The sequence below is a fragment of the Xenopus tropicalis genome, chromosome 5, assembly GCF_000004195.4.
Source record: "Xenopus tropicalis strain Nigerian chromosome 5, UCB_Xtro_10.0, whole genome shotgun sequence".
Classification (NCBI taxonomy): domain Eukaryota; kingdom Metazoa; phylum Chordata; class Amphibia; order Anura; family Pipidae; genus Xenopus; species Xenopus tropicalis.
Genome location: NC_030681.2, coordinates 91,402,294 through 91,415,375, shown reverse-complemented (window position 1 = coordinate 91,415,375; position 13,082 = coordinate 91,402,294). Strand labels below are relative to the sequence as shown.

General features: G+C 36.0%; 1 protein-coding gene across 1 annotated transcript in view; it reads left to right on the top strand.

Annotated features, from left to right (window-relative positions):
• The window catches only part of LOC108647609 (CD109 antigen), a 79,482-nt gene that overhangs the window by 1,779 nt on the left and 64,621 nt on the right, over nt 1–13,082 (top strand). Inside the window, exons 2-8 of the mRNA XM_031902902.1 lie at nt 578–738; nt 6,452–6,480; nt 6,596–6,820; nt 10,159–10,284; nt 10,423–10,462; nt 12,102–12,189; nt 12,852–12,972. Of these exons, the coding sequence (XP_031758762.1) occupies nt 578–738; nt 6,452–6,480; nt 6,596–6,820; nt 10,159–10,284; nt 10,423–10,462; nt 12,102–12,189; nt 12,852–12,972 (790 nt within the window). The remainder of the gene's footprint in view (nt 1–577; nt 739–6,451; nt 6,481–6,595; nt 6,821–10,158; nt 10,285–10,422; nt 10,463–12,101; nt 12,190–12,851; nt 12,973–13,082) is intronic.

The window sequence follows — 13,082 nt, the reverse complement described above, 5'->3', positions numbered from 1 at the left end:
AGATTATACCATCAAAGTCAGCACCCACCATTTCCAAAGTGTATGCATTTGCCTAATAAAGATTTAATCTGTTTTAAAGAACCACTGGTGCCAAGATTTATTTAACGACTCTGTTTTATTATGGAGATACAGTGTGGTTACCCTTTCTCCAACAGTTAAGTGAGTGAGAAGAGTCACATATAACACATGCTTTGCCGTGAGTTGCCAGGAGTTAAACCTAATTTGACCAGGTTTAAAGTATATCAGCTAGGGTATTAGTCATCTTAGGTACCCCCAGTTCCAAAAACCTCTTACACTAGTTTTACTAGTGCTTTACCATTTGTCTAACATGCATACTATCTTAAAAAAAATTACAATTGAAAGGTCAGGTTCCAGTATCAATGGTAAACCATTACATCTATGACTTTACTGATTTCTGTATGTAACTGCACTGCTTGCATGATATTTCAGAAGTAACTTTGCTCTCAGCCTTTTCCTTTCTATGCCAGAAATGCTCTGACAATCTTACGTAAACTGTAGAGAATGTGACAAGTGCTGAGCAACGGATAGTAACACAGTTTCTCTTTTTCTATTAAAGTGCTTCATACTATATTTCAGCCCCTAATATTGTATCCTCTGGAATCAATACAACACTTAGTGTTCACTGGTTTGGGAGCAGTTATTCTGAAATCAATGTCACTGCTGGAATTTTACACCAAGATGTAACTGTAGTTCAAGCAACACAAGTTTTTCAGAAAGGTAAGTAAATGTATCTGGCCAGAATAGATTACCAACATGGAAATCATATCCACTAAATGCATCTTTCTTACACTGATATTTTTCCAGACTGTTAAAACAATCACCTCCCGCAAGCTCTCACTTACAGGATGGTTTTATTAAGTGCATTTAAAGGACATGTCAACCTCAAAATAAATTTTTTCCTAATAAAAGAAAACATAATTCTAATCAACATGCCAATATCAATTTATTAAAAATGATTAGTGCTTTCAAACTTATTTGTAAATGTGATTGCTATAGAAAGCAGCATTTACTGAACTCCTGGTTGTTATTTTTTAAACAATAGTGCAAAAGCCAGTCTCCTCCAGCAAGTCAGGTCTGTTTTATTATTATTATAAAGGACAGACAAACACTGCTTTTAATAGCAATTATATATACAAATAACTCACAAACTGTTACAAATATGTAATGAATGCATATTGCAAAGTTGCTTAGAATTAAGTTTTCTTTTATTAGGCAAAACATTATTTTTGGAGTTGACATGTTCTTTAACCCTTTTACTGCCAGCTGTTTTGGTCAAAGCGGAACTTGTGTTGCCAGAAAGTTTTTGAACATTTTCCAATGTTTCACTTTAGGGGCCTTTCCTCGGGGGGACTTTTAGTTTACCCAGGAAAACAATATATAGTTTTTTTTAGAACAACCTAAGCTTTCAAAATATGGTAGAATTTTTGTGTAATTCTAATTCTGTAACAAGATATAGGCTTCTAAATGTCTAAAAATGCAAAAAAAAATTCTAATTTTCCATAATATAAACACACATACTAGAAACAAAAAATATTTTATGCATGAATATACAACTGATTTGGAAAGTCCCATGTCTCCTGAACGTGCCAATACCAAATATATATAGTTTTATGGAGATTTGTCACTTGTATAGGTCAAAAACTCCCAGCAGTACACTACCAAATTTCCAAAGCACTGCTCCGGAAAGCTGCATACTTTAGATTTCAAGGACAAAATTTCCACTAACAGAAGGTTTATCCCAGAAAATTGTACATTTTTGGAAAGAACAGATTCTGGGGAATACAGAATAGGCACAACTGTCTGTCTACTACAAACTATCAAGTTGCAATGCTTTCCTAAAGTTATTGGTTTTTATCAAAATTTGTGATTTTTTTTAAAAATTGCTTCAAAGCTTCCAGTCTATAGTATCTTATCTCCTACAGGTCATAAAGTAACCAAATAAAACACCCTAAATATGAACGCCAGGGGTCCACTGAACAGTTTGATGCCCAATATGTATAGGTTTAGCTAAGTATGTGGCATGTAGGGGCCCCAATGTGAACATACCCCCATATGTACTGTCATTTCTGTCATTTCAGCTCCTGCAAAATCAACACATTTACATCATTATATGTGGGATAAAACTAGTAAAAAGTACGCTCACCCCAGAAAGTCATATATTTTTGGAAAGTACACATTCCCCCAAATCTAAAATGGGTACCCATGTCTTTCTACTCCAAAGTTCCAAGCCACACAGCTTTTCTAAAGTTAGCAATTTTGATGACATTTCCAAAAATCCCCTCAAAGCTTCCACTTCGCAGCATCTTATCTCCCACATAGTGTTAGGTACTAAGATAAAACACCATAAATTTGAACGCCAGGAGTCCACTGAACAGTTTGATGCCCAATATGTATGGTTTTACCAAAGTATGTGGCATGTAGGGGCCCCAATGTGAACATACCCCCATATGATCAATCATTTCTGTTATTTCAGCTCCAGCAAAATCAACACATTTACATAATTTATGTGGGATAAAACTAGTAAAAAGTATGCTCACCCCAGAAAGTCATATATTTTTGGAAAGTACACATTCCCCCAAATCTAAAATGGGTACCCATGTCTTTCTACTCCAAAGTACTAAGCCACACAGCTTTTCTAAAGTTAGCAATTTTGATGACATTTCCAAAAATCCCCTCAAAGCTTCCACTTCGCAGCATCTTATCTTCTACATAGTGTTAGGTACCAAGATAAAACACCCTAAATTTGAACGCCAGGGGTCCACTGAACAGTTTGATGCCCAATATGTATAGGTTTACCTAAGTATGTGGCATGTAGGGGCCCCAATGGGAACATACCCCCATATGATGTATCAAACATTTCAGCTCCTGCAAAATCAACACATTTACATCCTTTATGTGGGATAATGCTAAAAAAAAAGTACACTCACCCCAGAAAGCCATATATTTTTGGAAAGTACACATCCCCCCGAATCTATAATAGGTAAACATTTATTTTTGCTCCAAAGTACCAAGCTGTAAAGCTTTCCTAAGTTTGCAGATTTATATGACATTTAGAAAATCGCATAAAAATGTTGCAAATTGCCGCATTTATCTCTCACAATTTCTTGATAAAGATCAGATAAAGGCAAATCACCCCAAATAGGAACACCTATGGTCTACTGAACAGTTTGATGCCCAATATGCATAGATATACCAAAGCCTGCGGTATGTACTGACCCCAAAATGAAAGTAGCGCATAAGGATTTCTCTCCTGCCAGCTCAGCTTTTGCACACAGACATGACATTTCAGAAAATCGCCTAAAAATGTTGCAATTTGCCGCATTTATCTTACACAATTTCTTGCGTACAAAGGCAAGTCACCCCATATAGTAACACCAGAGGCCTACTGAACAGTTTGATGCCCAATATGCATAGATATACCAAAGTCTGCGGTATGTACTGACCCCAAAATGAAAATAGCGCATAAGGATTTCTCGCCTGCCAGCTCAGCTTTTGCACACAGAGCCCCCTGTCAGTGTATTATGTGCCGAAACTTCCCCTAACTATACAGAGACCCCCACAAAACCATATATTTTTGGAAAGTACACATTCTGACAAATCCAACAAGGGTAAAGAGTCCTTTCTACACCAAAGTACCAATCTGAAAAGCTTTCCTAAATATATTGGTTTTTATGACATTTCAGAAAATTGACTAAAAATGTTGCAATTTGCCGCATTTATCTCACACAATTTCTTGCGTACAAAGGCAAGTCACCCCAAATAGGAACACCAGAGGTCTACTGAACAGTTTGATGCCCAATATGCATAGATATACCAAAGTCTGCGGTATGTACTGACCCCAAAATGAAAATAGCGCATAAGGATTTCTCGCCTGCCAGCTCAGCTTTTGCACACAGAGCCCCCTGACAGCGTATTATGTGCAGTAACCCCCCCCTAACTATACAGAGACCCCCAGGAAACCATATATTTTTGGAAAGTACACATTCTGATGAATTCAAAATAGGCAAAGTTATTTTTGTACACCAAAGTTACACCTGGCAAAGCTACGCTAAAAACAGATTAGGAACACTTATACAGGGATAAAATAAGTCACATGACAGTGTAATTAGTGGTCAGAATATCTGATCCAATAGTCACGCTGTCAAAATAAACAGTTTTTAGGTAAAAGAAACTAAAAACAAAGTGGCAAAAGGAAAAAAAAAAAAAACCCCCAAAGTGTTTGTGTATACATGTGTGTACATGTGTAAAAGTTGTGTTATAGTGTGTAAGTGTGTATATGAGTGTAAATAAGTGTATAAAAGTGTGAAAAATGAAAAAAAAAAAACTGCTAAAATGTGTGCTGTAAGTGTGTGTAAATGTATGTAAGTGTGTGTGTAAGTGTGTAAATGCATAAAAAAAAAAAAGTCCTTACCTGTCCTGAAGACCCGATCGCCTCCTCTTCAGTTCGCCGGCGATGCGATCGCGTCTGCTGCTTCCTGGAGGGTCCTGCGAGCGATCGTCTCGCAGGACCCTCATGACAGCCCCCCTGGCACGTTGCCCAGGGGGCTGTCATGGATAGAAGCTCTCTGCAGCGGTGGCACATGCTGCCGCTGCAGAGAGCTGCGCTTAAATGCCAACGACGTATGGGACACGTCGTTGGCATTTAAGCCCTTTTACTGCCACGACGTATGCCATACGTCATTGGCAGTAAAAGAGTTAAGGAACTTAGTGTAATAAAAAATAATCAGTGCTTTAATTGTGGATTCAATTCTAGGGCATACCTGATTAAAAAACCTCCTATTAGTTTTGGTTAACATTAGTGAACACCCTCCAATACGTTTGCCTCCTGATATCAAATAATGTTTTCTCTGAACTCTTACTCTGACATAAATAGTCAGACATTTTCCCTCTGTATTATACTGTGCTTCTACTTGCAACGTTTCAGACCTTGCCCCCTTATGACAGAGAAATCTGCTTATCTCTATTGAGATCTCCCTAGCATGGCTTACTTTTTACAGAACTCTCCCATTCATAATTCTCAGATCTTAACTCAGATTTCCACTATCACTTTTTTAGACACCTATCAGAGTAACTGGAAGTGTCAAAAATTGATAGTTGATATTTGGATTATGGGGGTGGGTGTCATACCCTCTAAGATGGTGTGTTAGAGAGGTTAATATAACATAATGAACCAGTATTCAGTTTAAGGAGTAACACTTCTACGAGAGGCTTTTTAAAGTTCCTTTCCCTGCCAGCTTATTGCCTAGGAAAACAGTTTCTCTTGTAGTGCTCAAGGTTTCCTGCCAAGAGTAGTAATGATGTTCATGTAATCCAGATAGTTTCTGTTGTTTCTGAATCTTGGCCTGTCTGGCATCGCATTAGTGATCTAAATTTCTGTTTCTGCCAGTTCCTTGGTTAACTGCCTTGCCCTCTTGTGTCTGACCTGCACCTGCACCTAGTCTCTTCTCTGTCTCAACTATCATACTGTGCCTGTATCTCCAGTGTATTCCCCGTCCTGCTGACTCTCATAACACTCGGCATTCTCTGTGATAATTTTAAATCTGCTGCACTCACAGGAGCAGCTACACAGAGAAACTTTTGCTGGCCAGTTGAATAATCCAGCCTAGAACAAGGGTGAAAGTACTACATGGGAATAACAGTATGGATGTAGTTACCTACAGGGGAAAATATGTTTAATATATGACAATATTTGTCCTCAAATTGCAGCAAATTTGTACCAGATCACAGAATCATGCATTAAAATCGACTGTCATTCATGGCACATAGGCAAATATATATTCCAGGGTGGACATGTAAGCCAACAAAAATAACAATAAACATGTACCCAAAGGAAGTTGTCTATGAGGAAAACATTTACCTGTAAAGAAAATGCCTCCAATAAAACAGAAAAAGACTACAGTATATGCACTGTGCGTCTGGCCAGGCTTTTCCACTGAAAATCTTGTTTGTTCACTTTTACTGGGCACCAGCACCCACCAAATAAAATACTCAGCTAAATTACAAATATTGAACTCGTGTTCATTTTTTCTGTAGGGAGAAATATTCCTTGCATCAAGACATTCTTCTTAGAATTACTTATAAAGGTCTAATGGTTAATTTACCTTCTGCAGTTACTAGGTATGATGTATTAAAGGGGAACTCCGGCCCCTCACAATACAAAAACCCATAATATAGCCATCACTGTAATCTGTTCCGTCAAAAAGTATAATTAAATAACATTTTATATGCTGGAGAACAGGGGACCAGGCTTAGGTAACTGTTCCAAACCATATTATTACACTACAAACCATGAAAAGGCTACATATTTTTTTACTTTTTAAAAAGCTGAAGTTGTGTTTGAGTGGAGTTAATTATACATTATCAACAATAATTTTTCCTCACATACATACTGTAACTGTACAATAATTATTTTCATTCTATATTTCTTCAGATTCCATTGGAATTATGTCTATACCTGCAGTAAGTAAAATAGTTAATAACTGTACAAAAAAAGGTGGTTGAAGATGGCATGGGTTTTCTTAAATATGTATCAGGCAACACATTCCTGTACTAATTTTCCCTTTTTTCATTGTAGACTCCATTGGATTCTTCCAACTATTTTTTATTTGTAAATGGATCAGCTGGAAATGAATTGATTTTTTCAAATAATTTTGGCCTGACTATAAAACAAATTCAAACAAAAACATTCATTGAAACGGACAAGAAAAATTACAGACCTCAGGAAACAGTCAAGATTAGAATTATCACTGTATATACTGACTTGACACCATACAAAGGACCTATAAATATATATATAAGGGTATGAGGAACTTGGTTCTATTGTACATAGCTGCATAGCTATTAAATCTCTATACTGTACATATACAGGTATGGTATCTGTTACATGGAAACTTGTTAGCCAGAAAGCTCACATTGTATAGACTCTATTTTAAGCAAATAATTTACATTTTTAAAAACAATTTCCTTTTTCTCAATAATAATAAAAAAGTAACTGGTCCTTGATCCCAACTACGATATAATTAATCTTTATTGGCGGCAAAACAATCCTATTGGGTTTAATTAATGTTTAAATTATTTTTTAGCAGACTTAATGTATGGAGATGCACAATACAGAAAAATCCCTTATCTGGAAAATCCCAGATCCCAAGCATTCTGGATAACAAGTCCTATGTCTGTATCATAACATTATAGTTTTGAATAATAGTCCAGTAGTATCTACTAATTAAACATACATAAAAAGAGTGCTAGGTAAGTTACACTAGACACCTATATTCATGGAAGTTCTTTTCCATTTGAAAAAAAAAGTAAAAACAAATAAATTAGGTTGAGGAGACTGCCTCATACAGACAAAAGCAAACAAAAGGAATTCTGGGAGTGAATTCCAAACTCTTAAAAAAATCCCATTTACATGGGTTTATCCTATAGGCTAAAGCTCACCCACTGGGTTTGAAGCTGAAGCCAGGACAATAGCTGATCAGATTCCCAACTACAGACTGGTTTCGCGCTTCTTGGGGGCTCATCAGTATAGTGTAGGGTTTTCTGATCAGCTTAGGTAGAGTCACCATGTGGTTCTACAAACAAATAAATAAGGTTGAGGAGACTGCCTCATACAGAAAAAAGCAAACAAAAGGAATTCTGGGAGTGAATTCCAAACTCTTAAAAAAATCCCATTTACATGGGTTTATCCTATAGGCTACAGCTTCAAACCCAGTGGGTGAGCTGTAGCCTATAGGATAAACCCATGTAAATGGGATTTTTTTAAGAGTTTGGAATTCAGTCCCAGAATTCCTTTTGTTTTAAAAAAAAAAAGTAGAATTAGAAAATAGTGTAGAAGAAAATGCTTGTAAAAATATTACAGGGGAATATTTGGCCTATTCATGCAACCTACAGTAACAAAGCAGACACCAGTTTTCAGCATTCTACAGTGATGCTTAATAGTTTGTGAATTCTTTTACATTTCTGAATAAATATAACCAAAAATGTTAACCTCTTTTGTGCATATCCTAAAACCAGATAACACACGTGCAATTAATGTGTCCAAAATTTGATGATGCTTTTTCATTTATTAAAAGTATCTGGTGACTATTGATCAGGTCTGCACATTGGTTTGGAGTAATTTTAGCCTAATTCTCCTTACAGAACAGTATCAGGATATTTGTAGACTTCTTTGAATGAACTCCTGTTTGAAGTCATTTAATCTTTCTGAAGGATTTAAAAACGTAATCATTCTTTGGTAGATCAAATTGCATGACCGACTTTTTTTTTTGAGGACAGATACCCTGATTTTTAGTTCCATTAATGATGCCAAGCTGTCCTGGTAAGAGGCAGAAAAGAAGTCCCAAACTATGATACTGTTACCACTATGTTTCGCTGATAGCATTAGGTTTCTATGCAGGAATGTAGTGTTTGCCTTTCGCCAAACATATAAGTTTTTATTCATGCCAGTTAAGTTCTCTTTTGGTCTTATTTGTTTACATAACATATATTCCAATATCCTTCTGACTTATTAATGTGGTTTTTAACAAACTTTCTCCCTGCCATGTCCAATATTGTTGTCCTCCCGAGTTTAAACCCATGAACAGTGATGAACACTGACAATCACCAGTGCAAAAGAGGCCTATACTTCCTTAGATAGTAGCCTGGGTTCTTAAATTTACCTCCATTTGTACATGATCTGACAGTGAACTTGTGGAGTGCAAACTCTATAGAAAAACTCATTTCCATTGATTAAAACACCTTTTTCATTAAACACTTTTCCAAATGAACTGAACATCCTAGAGGTTCACATACTTTTGTCACACAAAAATATGGAATTATGGATAATTTTCCTAAATGAACAAAAGAACAATATATTTGTGGCTTACTAGTCTATTTGCATTCTCAGGATCATGTTTTAGGACTTGCATGAAAGGCAGATCCCCTATTAGATTATATTTATGCAGAAATATTCAAATTTTCAAATGATTCACAAACTATACACTATAAATGCACTAGATTGATATAATATGTAATTATTAATCTGGTTAATGGATTGCAGCAAACCTTTGGCTATATGTTAATACATATGTGTACATTTTTTTAACTTTTTGGAAAAGGTAAAAGCTGCAGTCATGAAAATAGGTAAAAAAAAGTTGTACCTTTAAAGTGCAGTAACTTTGAAAAAAAAAAAATTACATTTTTTTTTACTTTATTTTTGTAAAAGTTAAAGTGGCCTTTTATTGTTGACCCGGAAAAGGGGATTAAAGAGTGCCTATTTACATCCCCTGTACATGCGGTAGAGCAAAACTTTGGGCTCAGGGAGTACAGGGCAATATGTAAAGGACAAAAAAGAGTGCTTTACCTACATGTTTACCAGACTGTACAAAATCTTTTACAGAGACTAAATGGTAATTCCTTACATTACAAAGCTGAGATATCACCTATCAGGGCTTTCAATTAATACATTTTGTGATAGCTCCATCTTATGGTCAGGAGAATTATTATCACTTTCAAAAATTTAATTTTGCATGTTTGCAATAGCTAGGCACGTCTTAGCATTCATGACTTGCCATAACTAAGTTTAGTGAGATTTCTATTGCATGACAGATCACTTAGCACCTTGGAATTTCTTAGAGCAAATGAAACCTGCCCAGGTGTTCCACTATGCTACAAATACAACCCAAATGAATACTGCTAAACTTGCTTCAATTTGAATCAGAGCAGGGATTTTGTAAATGAAAATTATACAAAATGCATAAGAGTAGATTTGTTATTTATGGTTATGGAGAGATCAGTTTTAAATAATCCACAGCAAATCACTAGATCAATTAGTATCAGTAATTCAACTAAAATCAACCACAAACCAAAACTAAACCAGAATGGAAAAACAACACAGCCTACTATGATATAAGTTATCTAAGACCAGTTGATCATTTAGGTTTGGAGGTATCAAAACCCTAGAAGACTTGGACAATATTAAGTACTAGTTTTGGTTGATTGATCAAATCAATGGAATAGTCTGTTCCATTTGATCAAAATTCCCATAAGAATTGAATAGATACCCCATTTTATATTTGATAAATCTGTCACTTAGTGGAAAAGATAATTAAGGTATCCTTGAAAATGTGATTTATATTATGCTTCCTCTACCAATAACAGGATTCAAGTTATGACATTATAAAACAAATACTAAATCAGAACACTGAATTAGGAGTTTTTTCAACTGAGGTTTTACTACCTGCCAAGTCAGCTCTTGGCTCCTTGTCTATAAGTGCTGGACCAAATGTAAGTAAAGTTACTAAATTTTCTACATTAACTTTGGGGACTGATTTAATAACATTCAAGTCTTTTTCACCAAAAGAATTTGAGTAAACATTGCTTTTTATTCACCAGTTTTTCATTTTTTTCCCTCTTTCTTTATAGGGTTATGAAAGCTATGAATCTATTGTTGTTGTTCAAAATGGTAAGTTAACACTACGAGTATAAGATCTGTTATCCAGAAACCTCAACATTACGGGAAGGCCATCCCCCATTGAGTCCATTTTAAGCAAATAATTCACATTTTAAAAAAAATTATATCCTTTTTCTCTGTAATAATAAAACACTACTTTGTACTTGATCCCAAGTAAGATATAACTAACAGCCCTTTTGAGTTTATTTAATGTTTAAATGAATTTTTTAGTAGACTTAAAGTATTGAGATCCAAATTACGAAAAGACCCCTTTTCTGGAAATCCCCAGGTCTTAAGCATTCTGGATAACAGGTCCCATGTCTGTTTGAAAAAATTTGTTTGGAAAAATTAGCTATCATTATGAAATTTGCATATAAATATGTTTTGAGTGAAATGCTCTGTGTATGACTTTATAGTACAAATAGGTCTGTTCCTGAAGCAAGTTGAGGAAAATAGTAATTCCATATTTTCCCCTAACCAGCAGATAAGGTTTCTGCTTCTCTCATTTGTTATGAGACTTATTTGAGATCAGGAATATGTATTGGAGCTCTACAGCAATATAGATGGATACATTATAGAAAGAAGTAATAGTTTACACACAAGCCTGCGGATCCCTTCTGTTTTTCGGCCATATTTTAATCTTCTTTCTCAACGAGTGTGGGATTGCACTTAAAGGAAGACTAAAGGTGGCCATACACGCTAAGATCTGCTCGCTTGGCGAGGTTGCCAAGAGAGGGACCTTTTCCCGAATGACAATCATTTCTGCCACCACCCAAACCACTTGACACCTCAAGCAGTGCAGGTGCCACTCAACAACATAGTCAAGTCTCAATCTCCTCCTGAATACCCAACAAGAACATATTAGTTCTTACTATGACAATGTGCAGATGCACACAATCTGCCCTAATTTAGCTATCAGATATCAGAGATCCAGGCCCCAATGTTAAATGTCATTTTAGGCTAATGCTACATCTAGTGTATTCTCAGCAAGCCTGAAAACACTTGCAGAGAATACGCTTCTACGCTTGAAAATCCTCTTACCTGTGCCTGCACCCAAAAGCATTGAATATGCTCAGGTGCAGGCACAGGTAGGAGGATTTTTAAGTGTTGGAGCGTATTCTTGGCAAGCGTTTTTCTGCATGCTGAGATGGCGTTAGCCTTAGCCATCTGCTTGTTTATCACCTTCCTAGTCCATTCTACTGACACCCAGCTATCCGCAACAAACTCCCTGTGATCTTTGAAAAAACAATCTTAGTCCTAGAAAAAAACCTGGAATAACCTCATGATTCTAATCAACTCTTGTTGAAAATGCCTGCCCAAATTGATCCCACCCATATGAACTACTAAGACCTCAGGTGAACTTGCAGTTTTGGCCAATTCATTACATCCAAGGGCACCTGTTATTCTAAAAATCCCACCATTTCTTAATCACATCATATGTGGCGGCACATCTAACCGCTTTGGTTGACACACCAGTTCTAAAAGAAAAGATACTAAACTCCCTGGGGTTAGGCTAAGTTCAGCTAGGCCTTATCAAAAGGAATGTAAATTAAAAGCCCTATGAAATCGGTTTAAGGTACGACTTTCACTGGATCTAAACTTGCATTTACACTTTCCCTGTCCTTTAAAACGTTTTCTAATTTTGGTTTAGAGCCTCCTGATTTTGATGTAACAATAGTGGCTCCTTCATACTACTATAAACAAAGCAAACAAGACTTTGTTGGGAAAGTTTTTGCAAAGTAAGTTCGTCTTCCCTTGAATGTAAAATGTAATTCTACTATTCTAAGCAAATTTCAGATTTACATGAATTAAACATTTTTAGTGTGTAAATGTAATTGCCACTGAAAGCAGGGCTGTATTTATATATAGGCATCCAAGGCCCTGTGCCCAGAGCCTCTGCTGACAGAACTGTGGGGTTAGGGGTCCATGCACTGTGTTGTGTGACCTCACTCCAATGGAAGTGACATCACACGCCACCAGCTGTGCATGATGTCACTCTGCAACATAGAGGGCGCATTTTGGTTCAGTGCTTAGGGTGGCACCAGACCTAAATACAGCTCTGACTGAAAGTGGTATTTGACTATATTTTCTGCATCTGACTCAACATACAATGTAGCAGAATTCAGCCCTTTAACCGTGAAGTTCTGTGCCTCCAAATATTCCCTAGTAGCTCCCTGTCTTCTTTTAAAGTCATTAATAGCACATGCTCCATCCTGCTGTCAGTTACCTAAGGTTAGGGACTGGCTCACAATGTACTGTATATACAGAATAAAATCACAAAGTTTTCGCATTATATTGTATTAAATATGGATCAGCCCAGTTGCTAGAGCATGAAACTGTAATAAGGATGCATAGTGTGTCAAATATTTTCTTGTGACTTTTTTTTTTTTAATTATTTTAGCTACAGCAATGGAAGACCTGTTAAAGGAACTGTAACACTTTCACTAAATTTTGATACTTATAACATATATTATTATGATTCTTATCCTGAAGATCTCACTGATGTGAATAAAATATTTGAGGTAAGCATTCTTTCTTACTTTTCTGCAAATGATGCTCTTATATTTGATTTTTTAATTTATTTATCCTGATTATTTAACCAGATAAATAAATTGTATATATTTCCCTATTT